The sequence below is a fragment of the Bombina bombina genome, chromosome 6 (genome assembly GCF_027579735.1).
Source record: "Bombina bombina isolate aBomBom1 chromosome 6, aBomBom1.pri, whole genome shotgun sequence".
Lineage (NCBI taxonomy): Eukaryota > Metazoa > Chordata > Amphibia > Anura > Bombinatoridae > Bombina > Bombina bombina.
In genome coordinates, this window is record NC_069504.1 from 596,309,209 (window position 1) to 596,326,101 (window position 16,893).

Below are 16,893 nucleotides of genomic sequence, written 5' to 3' on the forward strand. Positions count from 1 at the left end.
GAATGCATTATATTATTACTTTGTGTACACACACATGCTTCCTTATGTTATAGTTGTTTGTAAACCAAAGCTCAATACTTAGAGAGAACAATGGAAATGATTATTTTACTGGTTATCTGTTCTATACCCCACAGAGAGTGTAATTTCTTCTGCTGGCTGTGTATACATTGCCTGTCAATAGCCTGGACTTAAAGGGATAGGAAAGTCAAAATTAAACTTGCATGATTCAGATAGAGCACATAATTTTAAGACACTTTTAAATGCACTTCTGTTTTCAAATGTGCTTTGTTCTCTTGGTATCCCTTGTTGAAAAAGAATACGCACATATCCTACACTAGTGGGAGCTAGTTGCTGATTGGTGCATGCACACATTTTTCTCTAGTGATTTGCTAATTAGATATGTTAAGATAACTGCCAGTAGTGCAATGCTGTTCCTTCAGCAAAGGATAACAAAATAATGAAGCAAATTTGATTATAAAAGTAAATCGTAAAGTTGTTTAAATTTGTATGTTCTATCCAAATCATGAAAGAATATTTGGGGATTTCCTGTCCTTTTAAGTATAGGTGGGGATACCACAGGCTAAATCAGCTATTTTAAATGACGAAATAAGGGTAAACAAGCTGCTTGTAAACAATTTAACACAATCCAGCAGGTAAGATGGATTATTGGAAACAATTTAAAGGGAAGAATATTTTTGTGTATACTGTCCCTTTAAATTACTTACATGTCCCTTTAAAAGTAGATGATTATTGTAAGATAGGCTGGTCGTACTTAGAAAACAAATCTGTAATGTAACATTATGATGCCTGGCCTTAGGTAACAACCTTAGTATTGATTCACCATGAGACATAATATACCAGGTGGCCCTCGGTTTACAACGGTTCAATTTGCACCGTTTCAGAATAACAACCTTTTTTATCAGTCATGTGACTGCTATTGAAAAGCATTGAGAAGCAGTGCATTGATTAAAATAGTCAGTAGGTTGAGCTGTCCGCTTGTGTTGCAGCAAAGATATGCAAGCCAAGCAAGCTGAAATTAATCAGTTTAACCAGACCTGAGCTATCGAGCAGATTGCAAAGGAACAAGATCTTCCTGTCTATAAATCAGTCCAGATTGGAATGCATAGAAAGAACTGTTTGCAGAAAAATGCAAGTAAAGTCTGTGTTGTGTGATTTTATTAGGTTTATAATGCTGTTTAGCAAATGTTTTTGTTAATTTAACTTAGTTTAACCCCTTAATGACAACTGACGTACCAGGTACGTCATGCATTAACAATCAGTTAATGACAATGGACGTACCTGGTACGTCAGTTGTCTAACAGAGTGCTGGAAGTGATCACAATCACTTCCAGCAGCTCTGAGGGTATTGCAGTGATGCCTCGATATGGAGGCATCCTGCAATACCCTTTTACAAGACTCCGATGCAGAGAGAGCCACTCTGTGGCCCTCTCTGCACCGGTAGTGATGGTGCCGATGGTGCCTCTGACCGGTGGGAGGAGGGAGCGTGTGCGTGCGCGTGCACGATGCGCGCGTGCACGTGCACATGCACACATTAGCCACACTGACACCAATGAAAAAGTAAGGGGAAAAAAAGTTATTTTATTTTTTTTATATTTAAAAGGATCTGTGAGGGGGAGGGGGTGGGGGTATTGTGGGGGGGCTGCTACACTACAGAAATAATTAAACACAAATAACAGTTATAAATACAATTAAAATAAGTTTGGTTTGTGGGGCCAAACTGGGTACTGGCAGACAGCTGCCAGTACCCAAGATGGCGGTAATTAGGTAGGGGAGAGGGTTAGAGAGCTGGAGGGGGGGATCAGGGAGGTTGGTGCTAAGGCAGGGGTCCATCACAACTAAAATATTTTATAATTTTTATTTAAAAAAAAAATCTTTTATTTACTACTGGCAGACTTTCTGCCAGTACTTAAGATGGCGGTAACAATTGTGGGGTGGGGGAGGGAAGAGAGCTGTTTGGGAGGGATCAGGGGGTGGGATGTGTCAGGTGGGAGGCTGATCTCTAAAATTAACCCTGCAAGCTCCCTACAAGCTACCTAATTTAACCCCTTCACTGCTGGGCATAATTCACGTGTGGTGCGCAGCATCATTTATCGGCCTTCTAATTACCAAAAAGCAACGCCAAAGCCATATAAATCTGCTATTTCTGAACAAAGGGGATCCCAGAGAAGCTTTTACAACAATTTCTGCCATAATTGCACAAGCTGTTTGTAAATAATTTCAGTGAGAAACCTAAAATTGTGAAAAATGTAAAGTTTTTTTTTTTTATTTGCTCGCATTTGGCGGTGAAATGGTGGCATAAAATATACCAAAATGGGCCTAGATCAATACTTGGGGTTGTCTACTACACTAAAGCTAAAATTAACCCTACAAGCTCCCTAATTAACCCCTTCACTCCTGGGCATAAAACACGTGGGGTGCGCAGTGGCATTTAGCGGCCTTCTAATTACCAAAAAGCAACCACAAAGCCATATAAGTCTGTTATTTCTGAAAAAGGGGATCCCAGAGAAGCATTTACAACCATTTGTGCCATAATTGCAGAAGCTGTTTGTAAATAATTTCAGTGGGAAACCTAAAGTTTGTGACAAAATTTGTGAAAAAGTGAACTTTTTTTTTTTTTTTATCGCATTTGGCGGTGAAATGGTGGAATGAAATATACCAAAATGGGCCTAGATCAATACTTTGGGATGTCTTCTAAAACAAAATATATACATGTCAAGGGATATTCAGATATTCCTGACAGATATCAGTGTCCCAATGTAACTAGCGCTAATTTTGAAAAAAAGTGGTTTGGAAATAGCAAAGTGCTACTTGTGTTTATTGCCCTATAAATTGCAAAAAAAGCTAAGAACATGTAAACATTGGGTATTTCTAAACTCAGGACAAAATTTAGAAACTATTTAGCATGGGTGTTTTTTGGTGATTGTAGATGTGTAACAGATTTTGGGGGTCAAAGTTAGAAAAAGTGTGTTTTTTTCCATTTTTTCCTCATATTTTATCATTTTTTTTTTAGTAAATTATAAGATATGATGAAAATAATGGTATCTTTAGAAAGTCCATTTAATGACGAGAAAAACGGTATATAATATGTGTGTGTACAGTAAACGAGTAAGAGGAAAATTACAGCTAAACGCAAACAGTGCAGAAATGTAAAAATAGCCATTGTCATTAAGGGTAAGAAAATTGAAAAATGGTCCGGTCATTAAGGGGTTAATTATATATTCTGAGTTGTGTGATTAATTTATTAGGTTTATAATGCTGTTTAGCATTTAAAGTCTTCATTTCAAAGCTTTAAAAATAATGTATTAGGTGTTACTTATGCCAATTTTGCGAGGGGCCTGGAACCTAACTCTCTCACTTCCCATTGACTTACATTATAAACTGGGTTTCAATTTACAACGGCTTCAGTTTACAACCATTCCTTCTGGAACCTAACCCCGGCGTAAACTGAGGGCTACCTGTACTTACCATTACACATGTTCACTAAATTCTCTTTTATTCCATTGGGCTGCCTTTTTATGCTTAGATACAGCTGCTCCATATGAGTTATCTATATACTGGTGAGAAGCATAATGTCACAATCTGTAACAAATGCAAATTCATTTGACTAATTATAGTGTTACCATTTCTGTGCATGTGTACATAGGGTTAATTAACTAATGCCCTTGTACTATGTGTGTGTAAACATTTGTAAACACATTTGTATTTTAGTCATATATATTGATACAAGTGGGAGTATATATATGTGTATCAGTAGATGTAAGCGTGTGTACTTATGCAGCATGGCATCCACTGAATGTGGGGGCAATATAAAGCAATTACCATCCCATAAATATAACAATTCCCATGTTGGCGCCGTAAATCATCAGAACAAGTAGCTACAGATGTGGGCTGCTCAGCTGAGACTTATAATGTTAATGACTTTGTACTGAAAGGAACAAAGCTGGATGGCTTTGAGAGAGTTGAAACTATGTAAATGTTTATCTCATGTAAGTGTTTCTCACAAAGAAGCCCTTAAAATATCTGCGATGTTGATGTGGAGGCATGAGGAGACATTTGTTTGGATAAGTGGAGCTGTAAGCTGACTATATTAAGAGACTTGGTTATACAATTGACAGTTCTGCAGGTGAGAGACAATCGTTGGTGATACATTTTACTCTGTATGGGACTATTATCAAGACTTTTTTCCATTAAACTCTATGAGCATTTGTGTAGAAAATTCTGCGAAAATAATCTACTCCATAGCCCCATCTTTGGGAGAAAGGCACTTGAATTATGATAATTCCTTGGCTCTTCTAAGAATATATTATAAAGTAGTTCTAAGAAAATAGGGGGTGTATGATATATTTTTTTTACTAAAATTGTATTGTAATTAATTTAATTAATCCTTATATGTATGTGCTATATATATATATATATATATATATATATATATATATATATATATATATATATATATATATTCTATTCTGCCTTAAGATAACCAAGTTTTCATATGCACTAACCCAACACTGTGTTAGACCTAAAGAGTGAAACCTGAATCACTTTATGCATATTTTATGTTCTTCACTAAGGGAAAACATTTAATTATATATAATGTGATAATGTTAAAGGGACAGTCAACACCAGAATTTTTGTTGTTTTAAAAGATAGATAATCCCTTGATTACCAATTCCCCAGTTTTGCATAACCAACACAGTTATAATTATACACGTTTTAACCTCTGTAATTACCTTGTATCTAAGCCTCAGCAGACTGCCCCCTTATTTCAGTTCTTTTGACCGACTTGCATTTTAGCCAATCAGAGCTGTCTCCATGGTAAATTCACGTGCATGAGCTCAATGTTATTTATATGAAACACGTGAACTAATGACCTCTAGTGGTGAAAAACTATCAAAATGTATTTAGATTAGAGGCGGCCTTCAAGGTCTAAGAAATTAGCATATGAACCTCCTAGGTTTAGCTTTCAACTAAGAATACCAAGATAACAAAGCAAAATTGGTGATAAAAGTAAATTGGAAAGTTGTTTATAATTACATGCCCTATTTGAAACATGAAAGTTTTTTTTTTTGGACTTGACTGTCCCTTTAATGTAAAATAGATATCTATAGCACTGGTTTTCAAACCTATCCTCAGGCCTCCCTAACAGGCCACATTTTAAGGATATCTAAACTAGAGCACAGGTGAAACAATCAGCTGATTCGTAACCATGGTTATTTTACCTGCTCTCATCCAAGGTAATCCTAAAAACGTGGCTTGTTGGGGAGGCCTGAGGATAGATTTGAAAACAAGTGATCTATAGGAATATATATACTGGTATAGGGGTATATATATATCCTGAATGTAAAGAACTTTGGAATGTTAAATATATACAGCGAATACACAGTAAAACACATTATTAAATATTATAATAAAATACCATATACCTTTTAACCCTTTAAAATATTTTTCATGAATATTTATAAAGACTAATTTTATCAGATAGTGTTTCTGTCTGATAATTTTATTGTCTGATTTGAATAGCCAATAGATGATGTTATTTTTCGTAATTTAGTTTTTGTTATTTTTTTGTAATTTAGTGTTTGTTATTTTTTGGAATTTAGTATTTTTTTATTTTTTGTAATTTTAGATTTAATTTTTTTATTAGTGTTAGGTTTTTTAATGTATAATTTAGTTTATTTAATTTGTAGTTATTTTAATTTTAGTATAATAGTTATGTTAGTTTAATTGTTAGTTTAAACTTAGTTTTTTTTAATTTCACAGGTAAGTTTTTTTTTTTTTTTTTTTATTTATTTTAAGATATGGTTACTGTATTTTTAATTTAAAGTTAGGGGGTTGTTAGGTTTAGGGGTTAATGGTTTATTATTATTTTTTTGCGATGTGGGGGCTAGCGGTTTAGGGGTTAATAGGTTTATTTAGTGGCGGTGATGTGGGAGGTCAGAGGTTTAGGGATTAATAACTTTATTTAGTGGTGGTGATATCAGGGAGCGGCGGAATGGGGTTAATATCTTTATTATAGTGACAACAATGTTTAGGTGTGGGGGAATAGGGGTTAATAACTTTATTATAGTGGTGGCAATGTCAGGGAGAGGCGGATTAGGGGTTAATAACTTTATTATAGTGGCGGCAATGTCGGGAGTGGCAGATTAGGGGTTAATAACTTTATTTAGATGTCGGGGGCAGCAGATTAGGGGTGTTTAGACTTGGGGTTTATGTTAGGGTGTTAGGTTTAAACGTAACTTTATTTAGTGGTGGTGATGTCGGGGAGCGGCGGTTTAAACATAACTTTTTTTTCCCCCATAGACATCAATGGGGTTGCGTTGCGCTACATCGATTGCCATTCAGGTGTTTTTTTCATACACGCTCTCCCCATTGATGTCTATGGGGAAAGTGTGCACAAGCACGTATTCTCAGCCCTTGGATTTTGTGCGGTATGGAGCTCATCACAACCATATCGCACGCACAAGGCGGCTTTTCAAAGACTTGTAATGGCAGCGCTATGGGGGGTGAAATAAGATGCCCGTATTTATCATTGCATGAGCAGTCACTTGTTCAATGCAGCCCCTGCTCTTGTGCAACCAATCGTGTGAGAGCAGGGCTTGTCAGTCACCCTGGTCCAATCAGTCCAAGGTGATTTTTATCCGTCACCTCTGAGGTGGCAGAGAAATTAGGGAAGCAGTGGTCTTAAAGAGACGTGAAACCCAAAATTATCTTTCATGATTCAACATAGCATTCTATTTTAAACAACTTTCTAATTTACTTGGTATTTAATTTGCTTCCTTCTCTTTGTATCCTTTGTTGAAAAGAATACCTAGGTAGGCTTATGAGCAGCATTCTCTACAGGATGCTAGCTGCTATTGGTGGCTGCACATATATTCCTCTTGTCTTTGGCTTACCCGATGTGTTCAGCTACCAGTAGTTTATTGCTGCTCCAACAAAGGATACCAAAAGAATGAAGCACATAAAAAGAAATACATTGGAAAGGTTTTTAACACAACGCTTTATCTGAATCATGAATGAAACAAAGTGTTTCATGTTCCTTTAGGGGTCCTTCACAGATTAATAAACTTATAAGTTGCAGGCTGCAACTCTGTTTAGTGTTCACAGTGCATGCAGCACATATGCTGGGCTGATATGACTAAAGAATGGTGATATCTGTATTTTTTAATCAATAAAGTAAAAAAATAATAATTGGTTCTCTTTATTCACAGCATTGCTATGAGGTATCCTGTCATAACAAAAGACAATTACTTACTAACATATTGTCAATATATAGCCGTTCAATAACGGGCATTGCTGTTTTTAATGTCACCCTTTCCCACACAGCATTATTTTAGCATATTGTGAAATCCAAGTCGATGGTAAATACATTTTTAAATACAGAGTGTGTTCAAAAAAATAATTATGCCTTTATTTAGCATTTAATCTGCAACTCTAAAGCAGTGCAGATCTAAGAACATACTTGTTAATTACGCATGCTTTTGTGCATTAGATTGATTGACAGTCAAATGAATGCAGGTATACGCCAATCAGCTTGTTTCTAAGTCTGAGATCAACACCAGGCTTATGAAGTTACAATCTCAGTGGTAAAAACTTTCTTTTTTTTTTTAATCTTTAAAGTGTGTTGCAATATGCAGGGGTTGTATACCCCATCATAGTATTGAATTTCATGTTCCTTTAAAGGGACAGTATACACCAATTTTTATATAACTGTATGTAATAGACACTAATATAAAGAAGAATATGCTCAGATATTGATGTAAAAATCCAGTATAAAACTGTTTAAAAACTTATTTAGAAGATCCCAGTTTAGCTCTGTTAAAAAGTTAGCTGGAACACCCACTGCAATTGTGAAATATCAGACCCTCCCCCTTCCTTTGCATATGAAAAGACTCTTTACACAAACAGGAGCAAGCTGGAGTAGGTATACATCAGTATTCTCCTAAAACTTTGGGGCTTGGTTAGGAGTCTGAAAATCAGAGCAATGTTATTTAAAAATAAGCAAAACTATACATTTAAAAAAACAAATCCTGCATTGGCTATATAAATGGATCATCTACAAAACGTATGCAAAGTAAAATCTAGTGTATAATGTTCCTTTTAAGTGGCAGTAAATAGGGTACAACAGCCAGAAAAAGGCTAAGTTACAGAAAGAGGGCAGGGAAAAGCAGCTCAGACAGTCTCTCTCATATAGCTGCTGTAACAGTGATTTCCCTCATGCTGATCACCATAAAGCCTACTGACTGGGGACAAGTTCCCTCTTGACTCTGTTGCTCTTTTAACCCCTGTTTAACCACCTGTATACCAGAATGTTTTGTAATAATGTGAATGAAATTTCAACAATGCAAACACTAGTATTGTGCATCATGAATGGAAATTATTTGTGACAAATGGTTATTTAACAAAGTAACCATAAAACAAACAACATTTCTATCTGAACTGATTAAACACGTGATAAGTTATGCACATTTGTACATAGGAAATGAGTTATGTGTATGTCTCATGAGTTGTTTGGTTGTTAACTTTTGTTTCTTGGTAGCCTTAAAAAGAATGTGTGCAAATGCCCTCCTTTGTTAAAGCCAGCCTTCTCTTTTGCCGGCCTCCAGGTGTTATCCTCAACCTTATAGACAAGGGTGGACATCCTATTTAGGGTGAAGACACTATCCCCTCGAACAACAGCAGTGAATAGGGCTCCCTTGCTATTAACATATTGTCCTGGTAGCGCTGTCCACTGCTGGGTGGTGAGGTTGAAGCACTCCATTGTACAACGCAAAAAGTCATCAGATGGACCATTCCTCATGATGTACAAGTTATCGTTGTGTCCCACCATGCAATGACCATAACTCTGGGTTCTTTTAATAGAGGTCACAGAGATCCAATCATCCTTTAGTATATCATACTCATAAATAACTGTACTATCCAGCGGTTTCCAGAGACAGATGAAGATCCTCCCCATAGTATTTGTTGCTGGGGGACCTGCTGCACATTGAGGTAACTCTTTGATAAAACTCCATGTTTGAGAGGATAGAGAGTATTTCTCTGCAGAGGCCAAAGGAACCCTTTCAAACTCCCCCCCAACAGCATAGAGATGTCCCTCATGTCCCACAAGTGATACTTCATACCGAAGCTGATGAGGACAAGCAAAGTCACTCCAGGTATGACTATCTGGATCATAACAGAAGCTCATCTCAACCACTTGCTTATTGGCCCCTCTAGCTCCTCCCACAATGAATAACTTGTTGTCTAAGGTTGCAACTCCAGCTAGAAATGTACTGGCATGCTCTGGAATGCATCCCAAACTCTCCCACTTGTTCTCCTGTTCATTCAGGTAACACATTGTACGAGAGACATCCTCAAGAAATTCAATAGTTGGAGTGTGTGCACCTACTGCTACAAATGTGCTGGGTAGGAGTGAATCAATGTATTCATAAAGATCTGTGGGTAGGCAACGCACTTCTTCTTCCACCAAGTCATAAATATCTCGGATGCACAGAGCAGCAGCATGAAAAACCTCTAAGAGCCCATAAATGGCAGCTGCATGGTACATCACTACACAGTTATCTGAATTGATCAAGTTGACCAAGTGTTTTGTTAGGAGTTCCACCTGTAGGAAGGCTGCACATTCTACTGCTTGTAGGATCTCTTCACAGCTCAATATAGGCCTCTCACCGGCCAGTACCCTGAGCATGATCAAGAATCCCATAGAACCCAAGCTTTGGAGTTGGATCTCATCTTGGCTACTCTCCTTCATCCCAGACTGGAATAGGGCTCTGAAGTACTCACTGTGCTCCATTAACACATCCTTCTCTGTGGAAAACAGGGTCCCCTCCACTTTCACATGTAGCGTGGTCATTTTCTGTATGGCCCAGTTGCAGTGTTTCTGCTGATAAAATGCATACGCTTTCTTCTTAGGGCCTCTGTCTCATTTTCCACTTGGTTCCTTGTGTTCAGACTGCAGCTGGGACACTGTTACTGATTATTTTCTAAAAATAGCATGTGTTGGTATGTGACAGAGAGAAGCAGACCACAGCTACATCTGACATGTCTATCTAAGCTGCTGCTGCAAAAGCCAATGTTAGAGCCATTGCAAAACATATTTGCTGCATCAATCTAAACGGGGGAGGGACAATAATGCAAAATGTGACAGATTATTAACTGTCCAAATTTATCTCTGTATAATAAATGACATGGCCATGTATTTTCACTCAGGGCAGACGAGTGATTCTCTAATACCTGAATGATATTTTTTTATGGTATCTGAGCTCTAAACGTACATGTTATACACTTGAAGAAGAAAACATCTTTTGTGTTTCTTCCTTTTTATGGAACTATAAAGATTTATTAGACAGCGCTGCATATTCTTATCCAGGTTTCATATTTCTGTATTCGCATACTGCTAGTACAGCCTTAAGAAATGTGCTTGTTCCCAGGTAACGGCTCACATAGCAAATCCATGTGATGTAATTTTGTTATGTTATCCTCATCTACTGACAAATATCAAGGTCACACACTAATGTATGTTACTAAAGCACAGTGAAACTTTATAGCACACTATTTGGAGATGGAGGGACTGAGTTTAGATTTGGTGACTGTTTTGCTCAGCACACTTTATTTTTAAGACACTACCAAATGACGATTTAAAGAGCAATAAAGCAGCATTAATAAAATATTATAACGCTAAGCATTTTATTATTGCACTATCCCTTTAATAGAACTGTGTGTTTAGTGCAAATGGGTTAAACCCATAACTAAAGTCAGCTCCACATCGGCAATATAGTAAAGGCTTTGGACCTGAACACCAATCAGGTCACATGTGTGTAGTTATCAATAAATGACTGGATACACAGTGCATTGCTAAACCAGTGCTGACTATTGTGGGGGATAAACAAATAGCACGTTAGATAATTTTATAAAAAAAATAGTCACAAGAAAGAGAATGTTAACAAGAGTAAAACTTTTTTTTTCTATTTTATTTCCTGTTGCTGTATCATTCTGTTGCATATTTCATTTATGAAGCAAAGACTAGAGCACAGGGAAGAATTTACTCTTGAGCGCATCATGAGAATGCAGATGGATTCCCAGGCTGTTATTCTCAAATGAACTCACACAGTCACAAACAAACAAACAGTATCTCTTTACACAAACCTAATCTGGATTTTTTTTTTAATCCAGACTCATCCAACTTCCTTTAATTAAAGGGTCATCAAACTATATTTAAATTATATTTTGTGTGATTTCCTGTAATTCTTCATTTAAAGGGACACTGTACCCAAAAAAATTCTTTCGAGATTCAGATTAAGCATGAAATTTTAAGCAACTTTCTAATTTACTCCTATTATCAAATTTTCTTCATTCTCTTGGTATGTTTATGTGAAATGCAAGAATGTAAATTTAGATGTCAGCCCATTTTTGGTGAACAACCTGGGTTGTCCTTGCTGATTGGTGGATAAATTCATCCACCAATAAAAAAGTGCTGTCCAGAGTACTGAAACCAAAAAAAAGCTTAGATGCCTTCTTTTTCAAATAATGATAGCAAGAGAACGAAGAAAAATTGATAATAGGAGTAAATTAGAACGTTGCTTAAAATTGCATGCTCTTTCTGAATTACAAAAGAAAAAAATATGGGTTCAGTGTCCCTTTAATTGTTGAGGTGAACCCGTAAAACAGTTAATAGGGTTAAATGTTATTGTTTCACTGTCATATGACCCTGGAAACCATTGCACAGAGTGAACTCTGCATTATAGCATATATACTTTAAAACTGGAACAGAATTATGGGGGCAAACACTCCTGGCTGGAGTGGTGGGTGTTCCATGGGCAGGGGACAGAGTGAGTGGTGGTGCAATTATAGGTGTTCTATGGGCTGGGTCAGGGCAGTTGGAGGTGGATTGTCAGGTGTTCTAAGGGCAGAGCCAGATGTTCCAGGGTGTGGTTAGGCAGTTGTGGGATGTGGCCTGCCTTAAAGGAGCAGGAACTAGTCATTTTTACCTTTTTACCCTCCTCATCTGAAAATCGGGTGTGTAAAACAGAAGATTGGGGGCACCCAATTGTCTGTAATCCAGTTGTTGAGTATTGCTAGACAATAACATTGTATGGCAGGAGGGGTGCTTTTCTTTTTAAATAGACATGTGCGTTTCATTTAGTTGTAAAACGAAATTCGGTCAAATTTGGAGCTTCGGATTGATTAGAATTTCCGAATTAACCTAGCAACGACACTAAATTAATCTGAATACATTTGCAACAAATAAATCCAAATTAGTTCTGATTTATTCATTACATTTGAATGGCCATGGACTAATCACAATTACACTAGTATTGTATAGTATATTCGGTTATATCACGCTGCTAGCTCTTTGCAGGGCACATTATGTAGCTGGTACCTGTGAGGTTGGTACTTAGGTGGGATGTTCTGTAACTTCCGAATTTACGAATTAAATCCGAACAGAATACATCCGAATTTATTTGAATCTGAAACGAATAGATTCGAATGTATCCAAATTCGAATTGATCCGAAAACTAAAGTCGAAAAAATCCGAATTGGTCCGAACTTAAACAAATCTTTCTACCGCGCACAAGTCTATTTTTAAACATCATTTCCTAAGCCATTTCAATCTATAACAAGAAAGTCATTGTCTATAGTAAAAAATACTTATTTTAACACAAATATGTATGATAATGGCTTTTGAATTATTTTGTTTTGTTTATTGTTATTATTAAACACATATAACAAAATCAATAAATAAATGAAAAAGTACAAACACAATCATACTTAGTGAAAGAACACAAACAAAAATAACAAAAAACAAACCAAGCTCGGAATAGTCAGACAATACAGCACAATATCATATGTGGAATAAGTACACAATGGTCACAAGAATCGTAGAGTAACAATTAAAGGGACACTGAACCCAATTTCTTTTCTTTTGTGATTCAGATAGAGCATGACATTTTAAGCAACTTTCTAATTTACTCCTATTATCAATTTTTTTCCCATTGTCTTGGTATCTTTATTTGAAATGCAAGAATGTAAGTTTAGATGCTGGCCCATTTTTAGTGAACAACCTGGGTTGTTCTTGCTGATTGGTGGATAAATTCATTTTAAAATTGCCTGCTCTATCTGAATCATGAAAGAAAAAAATTGGGTTCAGTGTCCCTTTAAAGCAAAACAATTTGTAAGTTCCCAGGTATCATACATCTGGAACGGTGTAAACTGGATTTCACAAGTGGACAAATTTGAGTATTTGGAGTTAATGAGCTCCATTTATGAAGCAGTGAATGCTTCATCGCTTTCCCATCGTTTCAGGCTCACTTGAAATGAAAGTTAAAAAGCAGAGTTAATAAGACCGGTGCTCCTTAACCTGTCCGCCACCTTTTAGGTGGCGGATTTAAATCATCCCGATCTGATCGGAATGATTGACAGTCCCTGCTAGTGGCCGCCAGTGAGCATGGGGCAGCATTGCACAAGCATTTCACCAGAAATGCTTGTGCAATGATAAATTAGCACAGCATATGCTTTCTGCATTTAGCGACGTCGAGCGGACATGATTCGCTATAGAGAATAATATTCGCTATAGAGAATAATATGCGCTCAACCCAAATGTACAATATTATCATCATAAACTTCTTTATGCCTGTTCTTAATATAATGTTACTCCTCAAAATTTCAATATAAGTATCTAAGTGGCAAAAGTGGGTACGTCTGTGGATTTACATCTTCTGACTAAATTATATTTTTCTGCATTATATAGAATATTAAATAATTTCTTCTGGGCGGTAAGTAACCATATATTGCCTTAAAAGGGCATTTAGCTCTTTTACATTCCCAGACCCTAAACTAAAAATAAAACCCACCCAAAAAACCCTTAAAAAAACCTAACACTAACCCCTGATGATCCACTTACAGTTCTTGAAGTCCCGCTTGAAGGATCTATCTAGCTGGCGAAGTCATCATCCATGCTGCAAGAAGTCCTCATCCAGGCGGCCTCTTCTATCTTTATCCAGACTGCAAGAATTCTTCATCCAGATGGCATTTTCTATCTTCATCCATCCGGCATGGAGCGGGTCTATCCTGAAGACATCCGGTGCGGAGCATCCTCTTCATACGTACACTGGAACTTCAATGCAAGTGACGTCATCCAAGATGGCGTACCTTGTATTCCTATTGGCTGAAAGATTTCAATCAGCCAATAGGATTAGAGCTGCTAAAATCCTATTGGCTGATTGGAACAGCCAATAGGATTGAGCTCTCCTCCTTTTGGCTGATTGGAACAGCCAATATGATTTTAGCAGATCTAATCCTATTGGCTGATTGAAATCTTTCAGCCAATAGGAATACAAGGGACGCCATCTTGGATGACTTCACTTTCATTGAAGTTACAGTGTACCTCGGAGACTGTATGAAGAGGATGCTCCGCGCCGGATGTCTTCAGAAAGGACCCGCTCTGTGCTGGATGGATGATGACTTCGCCAGCTGGATGGATCCTGCAAGCGAGACTTCAAGAACTGTAAGTGGATCGTCGAGGTTAGTGTTAGGGTTTTTTAAGGTTTTTTTGGGTGGGTTTTATTTTTAGTTTAGGGTCTGGGCATGTAAAAGAGCTAAATGCCCTTTTCAGGGCAATGGGGAGCTTAGGTTTTTTTAGATAGTTATTTTATTTGGGTGGGTTGTGGGTTTTACTGTTGCAGGGGTGTTTGTATTTTTTTTTACAGGTAAAAGAGCTGTTATTCTTTGGGGCAATGCCCCACAAAGGCCCTTTTAAGGGCCATTGGTAGTTTATTGTAGGCTAGGGTTTTTTTAATTTTGGGGGGCTTTTTTATTTTGATAAGGTGTAATTCTGTTTTATTTTTGATAATTCGTTTCTTATTTTTTGTAATTTAGTTATTTTTTTGTAATTAATTACTTTTTGTAATTTTTAGAGTAGTGTTAGGATTTAGTTTAATTTAATTGGTAGTTAGTTTAATTGTAGTTTAATAATTATCTTAATTTAATTGTTAGTTTAAAATTAATTTATTTAATTTGACAGGTAAGTTTTAATTTTAGATAGGGAAATTGTAATTTTAATATAAGGTTTGGGGGGCGTTAGGTTTAGGGGTTAATAGTTTATTTTAGTATATTTAGTTGTGGGGGCTTTCGGTTTAGGGGTTAATAGTTTATTTAAGTATATTTTGTTGTTTGAGGCTTGTGGTTTAGGTGTTAGTAAGTTTATTATAGTGGCGGTGTGGGCAGTCGGCAGATTAGGGGTTAATCATATTTAAATAGTGTTTGTGATGTGGGAGGGCGGCGGTTTAGGGGTTAACAGGTTTATTATAGTGTTTGCGATGCGGGAGGGCCTCTGGTTTAGGGGTTAATAGGTAGTTTATGGGTGTTGGTGTACTTTTTAACACTTTAGTTATGAGTTTTATGGTACAGCTTTGTAACGTAAAACTCATGACTACTGACTTTAGATGGTGGTACAGATCTTGTCGGTATAGGGTGTACTGATCACTTTTTGGCCTCATTGAAAAGGAATTTTTTAAAGTGCGGTACTGGCGTTGCATGACAGGCTAAAATGTGTGCGATACACCTATACCGACAAGACTTGTAATAGCAGCGTTGGGGAAAATGAAGCGTTATGGGCCATAATGCTGCTTTTTCACTCATAACGCAAAACTCGTAATCTAGCTGCCTGTGGAGTTATTTATAAGAGGGCACTGATTGGCTAAAATGCAAGTCTGTCAAATGAACTGAAATAAGGGAACAGTTTGCAGAGGCTTAGATACAAGGTAATCACAGAGGTAAAACGTATATTAATATAACTGTTAGATAATCCCATTCCCCAGTTTTGCATAACTATCTTTTTAAACAATAGTTTTTGCAGTAGACCGTCCCTTTAAACAACTTTCCAACTTCTATAGCCACATTTGATTAATTCCCTTGGTACCCTTTATTAGTAGTAGTACATTGCTGCTCTTGAGCCTAAATATGTATGATATTGCCCTTATTCTAAATCAAGCAAGATTGCCAACTTGCATCAAAATCTGTATGAAAAATTCAAGCCATTATTCAAAATCAACTGGTCCAGCCTAATATTAAATGTAGAGTTGCCAGTTGTCCTCTATGAAAATACTGGACAATCTGTCGATGAATGGACACAATGGTAGGTGGGGTCACACAATGCCCTCCTAAATCCTCTTGCTTAGATCCCACACTTGATCTCATCATGCATATTTTTTACAACTGAGCAGTAATTTTACCCCTTGGCTGCCTGTAAAATACAAATCAACAATTTTACCTCTTTGGCTGCCCTCACTTCTTTCTGATCCATATTTGTAATGCATTTAGGTATATGAGTTTTTATATTAAATTAACACTCAGGGATTTAAAAATAAATACATTTTAAAAAAATGGACATTTAAGTATCCAGTATTTTGTAAAGATTTTACTGGACAGTTTGCTAAAATACTGGACACTAGGAAACCCTAATTACAGAGCTTGATGGTTGTTTTATGAATTGTTGCTGTAAAACTCGCTGCCATTTGCAAAAATAGCAGACCACACATACTTTCAAGGGAGTTTGCTTTTGTGTTGTATGTGGCAGGTCTTTTGGAATAAAGCATTGTGACGGAATCCGGCTACCCCGACTAGGTAGCTCCACAAAAAGGGTCCTTCCTATACCGGGAACTTGTAGCTGTAGAGCGGAAAAGTGATTATAGCAAGTTGCCCACCCTAATAACCAGACAAGACAAGTATTAAGGTAAAACAAGAACAGACTTTATTGGGAAAACCCCACAGCTTAGATATACATTCTCATCTGATCCCGCCATTCAAACCCCTCCAGACAGGCTGGCGCTTCCATAGGAGCCATAGTCACATAGAGACCCCCACAGTATCTAGGTTGTG

General features: G+C 36.9%; 1 protein-coding gene across 1 annotated transcript; it reads right to left on the reverse strand.

Moving 5' to 3' along the window:
• Window positions 1-7,203: 7,203 nt before the first annotated feature.
• Window positions 7,204-10,066, reverse strand: KBTBD13 (kelch repeat and BTB domain containing 13). Its single transcript, XM_053719914.1, has one exon. It carries the CDS (start codon window positions 9,869-9,871, stop codon window positions 8,537-8,539), a length of 1,335 nt encoding a protein of 444 aa, XP_053575889.1. The 5' UTR covers window positions 9,872-10,066; the 3' UTR covers window positions 7,204-8,536.
• Between the last annotated feature and the right edge of the window lie 6,827 nt (window positions 10,067-16,893).

Excerpts from the sequence above, each read along its gene's own strand:
- KBTBD13 (XM_053719914.1), bottom strand. The coding sequence starts at position 9,871 with ATGACCACGCTACATGTGAAAGTGGAGGGGACCCTGTTTTCCACAGAG.